Here is a 14,558-nt window from a genome sequence, read left to right on the forward strand (position 1 = left end):
TTGGTGAATCAGTAGGAGGGCTTTGGTGACATTGTCTTTGGCTTCACGTTCGGGCATGAAACCTACCTGTTCCGGGCCAATTATTTTTTGGAGAAAGGGTCTCAGCCTGTCAGCCAGTATCCTCGCGAAAATTTTTACGTCCAGATTCAGTAAGGAAATAGGGCGGTAGCTGGCACAATCGGAGGGGTCCTTACCTGTCTTCGGTATTACTGTTATGTAGGCTGAAAGTAAGTCTGGGGTGGTGGCTCTGGGTTCGGTCAGGGCATTCAAGGCCGCCGTTAGAGGGTCTGTCAAGAGGTCTGTAAAAGTTTTGTAGTAAATGGCCGTGTACCCATCTGGACCAGGACTCTTGCCTAGTTTCAAATTCTTAATGGCCATTCTAATTTCAGCCGTGGTTATTGTGTCTTCAAGGGTGTTAGCTTCCGTGGTGTCAAGAGACGGAAGACCACTCTTGCTAAGATAGTCTTCTATTACTTGTGATCTATTACCGTCCATACCCGGTTGCTTGTGTTGTGGCGGTAAATTGTAGAGCTTTGAATAAAATGTGTGAAAATGTTTAGCAATCTCCTCTGTGGTGACATCTAGTGTCCCATTTTTTTTCTGTCTTATGCCTGTGATGTTATTGTTTTGGGTGTGTACTCGTAACGCCCTTGCCAATGTTTTGCCCGGTTTGTTGCCCCCCTCATAGTATATTTTTTTCCTAAAAAATAAAAAACGTTTGGCTTTAGCATCAAAAAGTGTCTGAAGTTGTTTCCTGGCTACTAGCAATTCTGTGGCAGTATCCATTGCAAGAGATTGTTTGTGTAGGGATTCTAGCTTATGGATACGGCTTATTAGATTTTTGATTTCCCTTTCTCTCTCCTTTTTCCTTCTGGCACCCAACGAGATCAGTTCCCCTCTTAGTGTACATTTGTGAGCCTCCCAAATCATTAGTGGGTCCATCCCTGGAGTGTTGTTCTGGGCGAAAAAATTTGACAGGGCCTCTTTGAGTTTGGGTAGGTGAGTGGGGTCCGAGAGTATCGAGGAGTTAAGTCTCCAAATCTGGGTCTTTTTTGGGGCTCTTGTCAAGTCTAACGTTACTGCTACTGGAGCGTGGTCAGAAAAGGATTGTGTGCCTATGCAGGCCTCAGTGAGAACAGGAAGGTCTTTTTGAGTTATAAACAGATAATCTATCCTTGTGTATTTTTTGTGGGGAGCCGAATAAAACGTATAGTCACGTCCCTGTGGGTTAAGGAATCTCCAGGAGTCTACCAGTCCCAGCTTATGGAGAAGGGATTTAATACCTTTCAAGGTTTGGTACCTAATGTTAGTGTTGCCATTGGAGGTGTCTGTCAGGGGATTCAAAGGGATGTTGAAGTCTCCTCCCAATATCAGACACCCCTTGGCAAACTCCTGCAGCTTATGGGTCATCTGTTTACAAAAAGGCAAATGGGCTGAGTTTGGAAAGTACACATTTGCTATTGTGATGGGCGTTCCACTGTAGTGTCCTTTCAAAAAAATGTATCTGCCTTCAGGGTCTATCAGTTGGTCCGTCAGGTCGAAAGGTGCATTTTTACTGACCAGTATTGAAACACCTTTAGTTTTAGCTAAGTTATTTGTGGCGTGAAAAACCTTTGTAAAGTTCGAGTCAGTGAGCCTGGGTACATGACCAGTCTTAAAGTGGGTTTCCTGTAGTAGTACAAAATGTGGCTTACCTTTTTTAATTTCCCTTAGTAATGTAGTTCTCTTCTCTGGGGTATTCAATCCCCGCACATTGTGGGATATTACTGTGGGGTTGCGCCCCAGAAGAGAGTAAGCCATGGTGTAGACTCAGGAGCGGTGCAGAACCTTGGTCTGAAAAAGAGATATCGGTGGTCAGTTAAGGCAATCTTAAGGTCGACTACGTGGGTGGTGACACCCCCCAGAATAAGTGACAATCAAAGAAAAAAAAAAAAAAAAAAAAAAAGAAGGGGGTGGAGGGGAAAGGGGGAGAAGGAAACAGAAAAGAAGAAAAAGAGCAGGAAGCAGGAAAGCAAGGAGGTGAAGGTGGGAAGAGGAGCAAGTATAATAAGGATTAGGTTCAACCTCTAGATAGAGCCCTATCTAGAGAACTGTAGTGCGTCTGCAAAGCTTAAAGCAGTGGCAGACCACTTGCGGGGGTAGGGGGAGGCGGCTGCCTGGTGTGTAAATCAAACAGAATAAGCCTTTAAGCTTGAACAGAAAACTTGTGAAGGGAATATCTGGCATAACCAACCTCCAACGAACACACAGCCTGTAACTAGAAAAAGATATACTTCTCTTAACTGAAGTAAAATATATATTAATTCACCCTGTAGAATAAGGGTGCCTCACCGGGCCCGCCCAAGGGATCCAAGAGGTCCCGTTGTCATTTGCACCCTCACGGCGCGAGGACCCAGCCGCTCGCCACCTCTAAAGTGTCACGACTAAGCCGGCGCCCCCCGCCGTGGGGGTCACAAAACTGCAGAAACTCAGACTAATGCCTAAACGTCATGGCAAACAATTGTGGTACGAGATTTGTGCAATAAGCACGCCTATGTCTGCTATGAGAACATGGAAGTCAGTAAAAATTTAACAAAATGAAAAATGAAAAAATGTATGTTAAATTGGGCAAGAATAACTCCCTTTGACGTCAAAGCAGTTGGTCAGAGCGATGTGGAGGATCATAGGCTGAACAGCTTGGCATTAATCCTCTGCGTGTTCACAGTCCCAAAGAGCTCTTGGATTCGGTGTGTTGAATTTGGAACTTCCTGCTTTGCTTGACTTCATTTTTTTGGACGACCTTTTTTCAGGTGTGGAAAATGGCGATCTGGATGGGCACCTGTTGTGTGGTGGTAGGGCGAACTCAGCATACCAATCCGGCAAGTCCACTGGGTCAAGGCCAAGTCCTGCACAGAAATCAGGGAGGTCCGATGGGGTGCGTAGGATGTGCTGGTGCCCATTTGTCGCCACAATGAGGGCAAAGGGGAAGCGCCAGGTGTACCTGAGGTCTTTTTCACGGAGTTTGTCCAGGAGTGGGCGCAAGGCCCTGCGGTTTTTGAGTGTAATCTGGGACAGATCTTGGAATAGCATTATGGTTTCTCCATTGAAAATGATCCTCTCATTCCTCCTCGCTTTGCGCATTATGTCCTCCTTTAATTGAAAGCTTTGCAAGCAGCAAATGATGTCCCGGGGTGGTGCAGTGTCAGGGCCTCTAGGCCTAAGCGCTCTGTGTGCCCGAATGAAATCAATCACAGTCTCCTCTGGCCTTTCCAGTAGGCTGTTAAAGACCCTCTGTAGAGCTGGGGCTATTTGGTCTGCCTCCACTGTTTCAGGGATCCCCCTCACCCTAATATTGTTCCTCCTGCCTCTGTTGTCGAGGTCTTCCAGGTGTCTGTTTACGTCTATAAAGTGTTGGGTATGGGACACCGCAATCCTATCCATTCTGTCCAGGGCCTTATCTCTCTGTTTCCCCGCATGTTCCGCCGCTGCTAGCTTTTCAGTGAGGACAACCAGATTGGTTTTGAGATCGGTTATTGCGGCTGAAAAGGCCAATTTGATTTCGGCAGTAAAACCGGACATATCTGCGTATGTTAGGGGTTTATGGAGTCTTGATTTCCCCCTGTTCATGTCCTCATTAACGTCTGACTCACCGCTGAAGTCTTCCTCGTGGAGCTCTACCTGCTGCGTCGGCGCCATCTTGGGTTCGGCCTTGCCGTTCTCAGCCTCCGACTTTTGTCTCAACAAATCCACGATATTCCTGGCTGTGGAATTCGTCAGCCCTTTGCGGGAACGAGTGTGCGGGGTGCCGTGTGGCTTCTTGGCTGGCATGGAGGGTTCTTGTGAAGGGTGTCAGGCTAACAGGCTGTGTGTTTGACGGAGCTCCTCTAATGTGCTGCCATCCAAGCCGTGCGCCAAGCCACGCCCCGGCATATGTGTTTGACATTTGCATTTAAGTTAGCACTGGTGGCAGTGCTTTACTCAAACAGTAAAACGTATATTTTATGTATAATATCTTTAAAAGGAGAGCACCTCCACTCACATACAATAGAGCTTCAAAGCCTCTTACCAGATCATATTGACCACTAAATAAAAATATATTCCATTTTGTCATTACGGGAATGTCTATTAACGGTGAGTGAAGTCACAATTTGGATACCATTAGAGGCATGGTTTATTTAAAGCGCTCTTGACCATATTTTATTTAATGGTCCATACAATCAGGTAAGAGGCTTTGAAGCTTTATTGCATGCGAATGAAGGTGTGGAAGCTGTGTGAAGAGCAGATATGAAGGTGGAGATTGGAAGCACACTTCGGAGTGGAGACCGTACCACGCTATTAGGCTCCATGTACACTGGGCTTAAAAAAAATGCCAGTTCCCTTGGAAGAAAAAAAAGCTCATATAGAGCGTTTTTTGTACAGAGTTTAGATGAATTTAGAAGAGGTTTGCTGCCAGAAAACTCCAATCAGAAATGCAAACCAGAAGGGTTTTTTCCTGCCTCTAAACATTGAGCTTAAAATATGCCTGTAATCGTCCTAATGTGCATGGACACATAGGATAACATTGAGCTGCTTCTACAGGCAAAACACTAAACTCCTGTAGTAGCAACATTTTGACGGTCTTTTTCGTTTGGAGTCTTGACAGTTCAGAATGGCCAGCACTCAAGCATGTAGGAAGCTGTTGCTGTAGTAAAAAGGTAAGGGAAAGTGGTCAGTGGAATTTTAAATGAGGCCAATCACTATATAAAAGTAAACATATGGGATATAAAACACAGTGTTGCTTTTATGGGTTCCAACAAAAAGGGGGAGTTTTTTAATGAGAGATGTATACCAAAAAGCAGTCTTGGCAAAGAACATTTTATTATACCGTGTGAGATCATGTATAACATACTGAATAACATAAAAATGCATACACAGAATCGCATACACGCAGGGCATGCTGAAAACTGCATATAAATATTGACGCCATGGTACTTGGCATATCATAAAGTAAAAACAAGTCCTGCACAACATGGGCCACTGGAAGGACTGAGTGATGTTGGAAAGTCTAGAGTAAAACAAAATAAGAGACATAAAATCATCTGTATGGACATCATGCATCTATGTAAGCCTGACGCGTTTTATTGGGGTATACCAACTCTTCAGGGGCGAATGCAATGGTGATCTATAAAGAAACATAACCATATGGTATAATATTGTAACTGAATAATAGGAATAAATAATGTGTAAGGGATAGGATGGACATCCCTATAGATATTCACGTCAACTGCATAGATGTGAACAGAGGATCAGAGCCGTTAAAAAGATCTGGCATGGGAGGTGAGGTAGAGACACATGGACAAGCAGGAAGCACTGTAGATTCACCAGGGTAAATGTGCAAATGTGGGTGACAGTGAGCCAAAACTTCTGTGAATTGAGATCAGTAATATATATTAAATGTATAATATTTTTGATGAAGAGTGTGAAAAGCCCATACACCAGGTCAGATGAAGGGAAAAAGTGAGCATAGATGAAAACACAGATACTCAAAAACCACCAAATAGGAAGGAGAAAGAAATAAAGGTGTAGAAAAGAAAGAGAAGACAATTATATCCTGGGTGAAATAGTGAAGGGACCAAAGAGAATGAAGAACAAAGTGCTAAAAGTGTAGGTGAAACCTATAGTGATTTACCTTGTTGGTTCACAAGGAAATGGGGAACCAAAATCAACAGGTGAATGCTTGCATATGAAGTGTTGCCAGAAAGACAAACACCAAGTGAGGAAAATTTAAATGCTCCCAGCTGATACAGCGTGTCCCGCCCAGCGTCACGTGGGCGTGGAAGGAAAGGGGAGGCATCCGTGCCAGAGCGAAAAAATCTGCCCATACAAGGTGTCATGGCGTGGATGCGGTAGGGAGCACCTGCCCAAACCACCACCTCCATCCACCACAAACGGGGAGGAAGGGAACAGATGGAAGAGGGAGGGGCGCCAAAAATTGTTGCTGTAGTATATGACAACATATTATATTTATCAGCAGGATCAGCTTTTATCAGAAGGGGGCATGTTTGTGCAGGTCTTGAATAATACACAATTGTCAGTTCACAAAGATTATTAAATGGGTTGTCACTCATTTAAATACTGTTGTTTTGTATAGGTGTCATTTACATCCTCTGGATTCACATTTTAGTGAGTGACTTATCTGAAACAAGTATGTGACTGTAATATCAGAACTCCCGATCTGCAAACATGCTCCAGGTCAATACTGTACTGGGATTTATGAAAGGCAAATAGGTTGTTCACTTTGCAAGGCATTTTGCACTTTGCAAGGGGATTGGTCCCAGAGCTTAGTCAATGTGGTGAGGTTTTTCTTTGCAAAGAATACCCAGTCACATACAAGGAAACAAAAAAAAACAGCTTGTACATGATTGGATGATGGAAGACAATAGAGTTTCACCTCAATCAATAAGCTCTGGGTCAAATCCCCAATCAAAGTGCCATTTCCCTTGCAATGTGAACAGCCTATTTGTCTTTAAAGTAGCATTCCAAGATAAACGTAATTGGTATTAAAAATGCAGCCCCCCAACACCTACGCTGACTAACCTTTGTAGGAAAGATGTATACACTCTGACACGGTGGGGTGATGTGATCTGGCTCCCTTGTGTCAGCCAGTGGTGGCTGCAAGGGAGAGGAGAGAGAACTCAACAACGCCTATTAAAGCCTGGAGTGGTGACGTCACCTTTAGACTCCTATGGCCCAGCCGAACAGCGAACAATTTGGGGTGTTCGCAGCAAATTCAAATGCCGCGGAACACCCTTTAAAAGTCTATGAGAGAAATCAAAAGTGCTAATTTTAAAGGCTTATATTCATGGTATTGTCATAAAAAGTGTTTGGGGACCTGGGTCCTGCCCCAGGGGACATGGATCAATGCAAAAAAAAGTTTTAAAAATGTCCGTTTTTTCGGGAGCAGTGATTTTAATAATGCTTAAAGTGAAACAATAAAGGTGTAATATCCCTTTAAATTTCATACCTGGGGGGTGTCTATAGTATGCCTCTACAGGGGCGCATGTTTCCCGTGTTTAGAACGGTCTGACAGCAAAATGACATTTCAAAGGAAAAAAAGTCATTTAAAACTACTCGCGGCTATTAATGAATTGCCGGTCCGAAAATACACATAAAAGTTCATTGATAAAAACGGCATGGGAATTCCCCACAGGGGAACCCCAAACCAAAATTTAAAAAAAAATGATGTGGGGGGTCCCCCTAAATTCCATTACCAGGCCCTTCAGGTCTGGTATGGATATTAAGGGGAACCCCGGCCAAAATTTTTTTTAAAAATGGCGTGGGGTCCCCCTCAAAATCTATACTAGACCCTTCAGGTCTGGTATGGATTTTAAGGGGAACCCTGCGCCAAAATTTAAAAAAAAAATGGCGTGGGGTCCCCCTAAAAATCCATACCAGACCCTTATCCGAGCACGCAACCTGGCAGACCGCAGGAAAAGAGGGGGGGACGAGAGAGCACCCCCTCCTGAACCGTACCAGGCCACATAGCCTCAACATTGGGAGGGTGCTTTGGGGTAGCCCCCCAAAGCACCTTGTTCCCATGTTGATGGGGACAAGGGCCTCATCCCCACAACCCTTGCTTGTGGGGGTCTGCGGGCAGGGAGCTTATTGGAATCTGGAAGCCCCTTTTAACAAGGGGACCCCCCCGTGCCAAAATTTAAAAAAAAATATGGCGTGGGGTACCCCTAAAAATCCATACCAGACCCTTATCCGAGCACGCAACCTGGCAGGCCGCAGGAAAAGAGGGGGGGACAAGAGAGCACCCCCCCTCCTGAACCGTACCAGGCCACATGCCCTCAACATTGGGAGGGTGCTTTGGGGTAGCCCCCCAAAACACCTTGTCCCCATGTTGATGAGGACAAGGGCCTCATCCCCACAACCCTTGGCCGATGGTTGTGGGGGTCTGCGGGCGGGGGACGTATCGGAATCTGGAAGCCCCCTTTAACAAGGGGACCCCCAGATCCCGGCCCTCCCCCTGTGTGAAATGGTAAGGGGTACCCCTACCATTTCACAGAAAAACTGTCAAACATGTTAAAAATGACAAGAGACAGTTTTTGACAATTCCTTTATTTAAATGCTTCTTCTTTCTTCTATCTTCTTTCTTCTATCGTCTATCTTCCTTTGGTTTCTTCCTCCATCTTCTTCTTCTTCTGGTTCTTCTGGTTCTTCCTCCGGTGTTCTCGTCCGGCATCTTCCTCCGCGGCGTCGACGTCTTCTTCCCTTCTTCTCCTCGGGCCGCTCCGCATCCATGATGGCATGGAGGGAGGCTCCCGCTGTTGTCAGGTGTCCCATTTTTTCTTTAATTGTGGCTTATTAAGGCACTTTCACTACGTAAATACAGATTATTTCCAATTATTTGACCTCAATTGTCTAAGTATATTTCAAAATATATCTCACCAAGTGTAAGCTTTAGTAGTCATACATTTTTGTTGTTTCACTGTTAGCTGCAATAACTAAATGAAAACAATTACACAAAAGTTCCCTTCTCCTTATGGTTGTAAGTCCACACTGACCAGTCCTCAATGAGCTCATCAAACTGCCAGAATCTCTCTGAAAACAATGACACGTCAGGAACTCCACGTTGTAAAGCTGATCTAAAGTTCAGGCTGACTTGGAATAGAGTCATAGCATAGGGAACGTCCAATATAAAGGGCAGACTGTAGCATCGGTATTAACATCAATCCCAAGTACCAGGCTACAGGTAAGGGGAAAGGAAGTCTAGTCCTATTACACAGGAGTAAATCTCATCTTAGTTCAGAAATTATTTGAGAAGAAATCATTTGTTACCTGAATGTTTTTGAACATGTTTTAAATTTCAGGGGGGGGAGGGGGCATTATTAATTATTTTATTATTGCATTATTCTACTTGTTTAGTATCTAGTTAAACTCTTTTCCAAATATTAAACTATTTTTATATTGTACCATTAATACAAATGTTCACATTTTAGTTTACTAGTACTGACTCTTATCTCCCAGAGATACATAACAGCAAACCTTGGGTTTTGAGTAACACTGGTTTCCACATCCTAAAAATTATGCTTGATTATTGAAGAGAGTTGGTTAACCCCTCCTCTGTTCAGAAATGCACAAATGCACAATAAGTATTACCTTATGGTTAAAATAACAATTAACTTACACACGGTCCGAAAATCGGATGATAGATCGGCAGACTTTTTTCGCTTACTAGTTGCAAGTAGAAATTAAATAGGTTACTAAAGTCATGAAAATTCTCGTACAACAGAAAAAAAAAATCTGAAGTGATGTCATGTGTTGTAGTGTATTAGTATTGTATTTTCGGACGACAACTGTACTAACTAAACTGAACTAAACGGTATAGTACAAGGAAAATTTTCAGGCTTGTCCGATCGAACAATATTGGATGAACTGTCGTGATCGGCTCTAGAAAGCTCTGTACGAACGATCCGATTATCGTACAAACGTGTCAAAAAGCGGTATTTTTCGTACGATTTTCGGATCGTGTGTACGGGGCTTTTAGAGCCATTATTTCATTGTATAATATATACACAAATCTTAATTGTCTGACATTGCTATTTTTCTTTATATAGATTTCAATTACTGGGGATCACTTGGCTGTCTCTTCTGGACCTCCTCAATCACTCAACATGTTGGTAAAAGTTGCAGCACTTGCACTTCTTATGTGCGCAGTCACAGGTCAGTAAAATCAGTATGTGACCAGGGTCATTTCTTTGAGAAGACAAGGTGAAATCTTATCTAAGATAGCACATTTTAGGTGAAGCATGAGATGATATCTTCATCTAATGGCATCTATCCTCTTGGATACACTGGTAATGTAATTTATCACATTGTTTCCATAGTATTTACACAGGTACATATGGTCACAATTAAAATGGGATGGAATTTACTACAAGGGAAGGACCTAGTAATCATGGGTGGGGCTAGTAGCAAAAGTACTTGGCAGCACTTTAGAAAGAAACACTCCTAATGCACAGGCTCACACACCCAATATCCGTAACTATAAACTGAAAAAGCAAAACTGATCTGTACTGTTGTTAGCTAGTGATAGTAATAAAACTCCAGTGTATATACTTATTCTTTCCTAAAGACCCTATTGCCACTACAGGACCATTTCTAAAGCTGTGGAATGGAGGGTGCAAATAGGTCAGTGGGGGGCCTTCCGACAATATTTATATAGAGGGGTTTTCTCAAAACTGGGATTACTGGAAGCCTTCACATAAAAATAAACTGCATGTAGAGAACTGCTGATCTTACTACATGGTGAACAATAGGGTTTAAAGCCCAGATTAATTAAACCTCAGGTTCCGGTGCCTCAGCACTAATCACTACCTCTGTAGTTATAATACTGATTGTTTAATGTATGTAAATGTATAAAATAATCTTCTAGTTCCCTTTTAAGACGTTTATAGTGCAGTGACCTATAACAACCAGTCTCTGTATATGCTAGCTTTGTAAGTAGATAACATGTGATTGTTTTTTATGAGCTACTGCACCTAATACCTGATCTAGCCCCTGCTTTATTATATAAGCAAATTTAATATGATGTTCTATGTCTGATGATGGGTTCTTCTCTCCATTAGGATCTCAGGCAGAAGTCAGCACTGACCAGGTATCCGATGCTTTCTGGAAATACTTCACTCAGCTGACCGCTGGCACAAAGGACACTATAGATCAGATCCAGCAATCTGACATCAGCAAACAGCTAAAGTAAGTGAAAATCACTGTAACAGCATCATAGTCAAAGTCAGTAGAACATACTGGATAAGTTATTTTGGCTTTAAAAGACATAGCATTTATCATCTCTTTACAAAAAATAAGCTACCTTGCCCATCAGCCGTTCCTGTTATATATGGTTGCAAGGGTTGTGACAGGTAGGAGTTTATCTGTGAAATAATTTTCCTTGTAATTTTGTTGGTGTACAGTATCGAGGGTGACATGGTATGTGACTTGCCCTACTGCAAGCATCCGCTAGTGACAACAAATTTCGCAACAGCAATTTTGCCTCTGGTCGTTATACCTAATGAACCTGTAAATGCTCTGTCCTCTAAGAATTTAATCTTTACCTAACTTAGGGTAGCCATGTTAACAGCTTAATTATCATCATTTCTGTCAGTAATATACTTCTTTCACTAAACCTTAATTCAAAAATTGTTTTAGACAAATTGATCTATTCCAAAAATAGTGATCTCCTGTACATTTCTAGGTGCTGCTTTACATTATAAGTTTAGTGTTGTGTGTATTCATTCAGGATATCACACTTTATAGAAACTACTACAACAGTTTTATATTTTTTATCTCTGTAATGTTAAAACACATAGGTGAGCAGCACTCAAAGCTTGTGTAATGAATGACTGGCTTCTGTTTTTTTCAAATTGTAATAGTTTTGATCAGAATCATAACATATAAGTGCATAGCAAAGCAGGTAAATCTACATAAATGTTGCACAAGCAGACACATCACAACTATAATGAAGGTATATCAGTTTTGATTAAGTTGTACACTCAATAGAGTTGATTTACTGAAGGCAAATAGGCTGTTCACTTTGCAGTGAAAGTTGTTCTTTGCAAGGGAATTTCACCCAGACCTTACTTACTTTACTTTGGAAAGAATACCTAATCACATGCAAGGAAAAAAACATTTTTGCTTGCATATGATTGGATGATGGAAGTCAGCAGAGCTTTACCTCATTTGCTAAGCTCTGAAGGACCAATTCCTTTGCAATGTGCTACTTCCATTGCAAAGGAAACCATCTATTTGTCTTTAGTAATTCAACCCTAGTGCAATGTAAGCTTTCCTTAATCCCTCAAAGAAATGGGATATCTGGGAAAGGTATGACATTATTAATTAACTGCATATAGATGAAGAAACGGTAGATAGCAGATTAAGAGGTACAGGAAGCAAAATAAATCAACCAACTAGGTGTCATCATTATAAATGTTGTAGCCTTCAGAAGCCTTTCGATATACCATATGTCATTTAATCTACCTATATAATGATGTAGGGCAGATGTACTAAAGAAATGTACACATTGCTATTGCTGGCTACTCCTCCTGAAAATACTAGCTGATTGTTGAGCTGAATCTATAACTTTAGTACTTTATGAGTCACTGACTTGGAACAAATATAAGGTTCAGGAGTTCTTACTTGACTCTGACTTTCCTGGTCTGCATTCTTACCCAAGCTCAGTGACTCAGATGGTAATAACGTCTATGGCAGTCAAGCAGCTAGTATTTTCACAAGAAGACCAGAAATGACTACCTCCACATAAAGTACAGGCAAAATTAAAACTGTTATACATCCTAAAATGTATCCAAAGTAGCAATTTTTGGGAGGTTTGGATAGAGTGGTAAGGGGTTAGGATGCCTGTGAATTTGTATATTGATATTTGTGCCCCTGTTAGGGACATTTCCTCTATTTTTATTCTGGGTAAAACTGTCACTGGGACTAAAAGCAATGTAAAAATCCAAAACTCTGAGTTTCAGAGATAAATGCTTCATAGAGTGTTTCTGTCACTTTACCTTCACTTCTTCTTGTCCATCCATGACAGCAAGTGAAGGGTAATCTACACAAAGAGGCGCAGAAAAAACTAAAATGTTTGCCTTTAGATATACTTTAATGTTATTGATCAATGATATATTTTTTATAAAATGTGTTAAAAACAATAGATGAAATAGTGAACACATTTGATTTAGATAAATGTGGTATTTGATTGCTATTTTTCCACCCACAGTGTTTTAATTGAAGAAAACCTGAAGAGTGTAAATGTGTATGCAGGGGAATTACAGAAACAACTCATTCCTTTTGCCAAGCAGATACACGAGAAATTAACACAGGACGCAGAAAAACGAAAAGAACAAATTAAAACCGAGTTGGAGAGGCTGAAAGAGAAGATCTCCCCATATGCAGATGAGTTGCACAAGCACCTGAACAATAATGTCAAGGAACTTGAGATTAAACTGGCTCCATATGCAGAAGCGTTCCAAACCCAACTGGACAAAACTGCCCAGGAATTCAGCCAACAGCTAAAGTCTGTGACCAATGACCTGGAAGCTAAGTTCAGAGAAAATGCAGACCATCTACAGGCAACACTGGCTACATACTCACAAGAGTTTCAGGTCAAGGTAGATGAGAATATGGACCAATTGAGGAAGCAGGTGACACCTATCACAGAAAAAGTAAAAGAAAACATTGATCAGCAAATACAGGAGCTGTATAAAAGTCTGAATCCCTATGCAGAGGATGTTCAAGATGAGCTGCGAAAACAGATCCAGAACATGGAGTTTCAAATGAGAAAAAATGTGAATGAGATGGAGAACAGAGCTCTGGAGCTAACGGTACAACTCCGAGAACAACTCTACCCTTATGCCAATGAGTTAAGAAACAAGGTTAATGGAGATATGGCAAATGTCAAACAGATGCTGGAACCCTATCTGACCCAAGTAAACCAGCAAATTGACCAGAAAATTACAGAATTTAAAGGCACAATTACACCAGAAGTGGAAGCTCTCAACAAGGCTCTGGTGCAGAGAGTAGAGGACATGAAGAAGAAGTTGGGAGAATACACTGTGACTATGCAAGATCAGGTGGAGTACCTAGAGAAAGATGTTCGGGACAAAATCCATGAATTCATAAATCAGGGTGTTTCTAATGAAAACTGAGTTATACTTAGTCAAACTAATTTTCTAAATAGCAATATCGGAAATAATACCTACACAGCACTACACACAAAATGTGCTGTTAATTAAATTCATCAAGAATCCCATAAAATATTTCTACAACTTTCCACTGAATACATTTACACTCAGCACTATATGTAGCATGTATTTATAATGTTCTCCCGATTCTTCCTCAGTATTATTTGCCTAACACATTATCTGTAGCTTTTCAAGGAATACTGAACTGCACTTACCGAAATTTCCATAGTTTAGCACATTAGCTGATGTTGAAATTCAGCCTGAGAGTTCTCTAAAATAATATATGAAACAAATTGGGGTAAAGGGAACCCCAGTTACCAACAATGATGATTCATTTTATAACAATGGCCAGGATTCACAATGATTCATTTTTATAGATTGCATTAAACATCTGAATGCAGTTTTGTAAAAAAGCATTATAAGGATGTATAGAAAATGTTCCTTTTTTGCTTTTAATGTTTAGGAGAAAATAAAAAGTAACTTAGCAATGCATAATTTGTCCTTGTTCTACTTTTTGTTGAAGCGATTGTAACATATTACCTTGTAAAACAACACATTCAGGTTAAAATTTAAATAAAAGGCAAAACATTTTTATATAGATATAAAAATACATTATAAATACCCTTTTCCCCCCTTTTTTTTATATGTGATCACATTTCCTCTGTTCTCAGCTGCACAAGAGCTGGGGGGGAGGAGAAGGAGCAGCAGTGCACTGAACTACCAAGTGAATGACTGTGCAATGGGGGCGTGGGAGGACAAGTCTGGTTATTGGAAGAGAGTACACCAAGTTCCCAGCAGAGCTAGAGAACTGACCATGGTGTGCTTTCCTGCTTAATGTGGTCAGATTTTAAT

General features: G+C 41.4%; 1 protein-coding gene across 1 annotated transcript; it reads left to right on the top strand.

Moving 5' to 3' along the window:
- The first annotated feature begins 8,569 nt into the window (after window positions 1-8,569).
- On the top strand, window positions 8,570-14,201 carry LOC141110778 (uncharacterized). The gene is made up of 4 exons (XM_073602383.1): window positions 8,570-8,716; window positions 9,582-9,687; window positions 10,593-10,719; window positions 12,743-14,201. The coding sequence occupies exons 2-4, from the start codon at window positions 9,639-9,641 to the stop codon at window positions 13,668-13,670; spliced, it is 1,104 nt and encodes a 367-aa protein (XP_073458484.1). The 5' UTR covers window positions 8,570-8,716; window positions 9,582-9,638; the 3' UTR covers window positions 13,671-14,201.
- The last annotated feature ends 357 nt before the right edge of the window (window positions 14,202-14,558 follow it).

The sequence above is a fragment of the Aquarana catesbeiana genome, linkage group LG10, assembly GCF_042186555.1.
Source record: "Aquarana catesbeiana isolate 2022-GZ linkage group LG10, ASM4218655v1, whole genome shotgun sequence".
Taxonomy (NCBI): domain Eukaryota; kingdom Metazoa; phylum Chordata; class Amphibia; order Anura; family Ranidae; genus Aquarana; species Aquarana catesbeiana.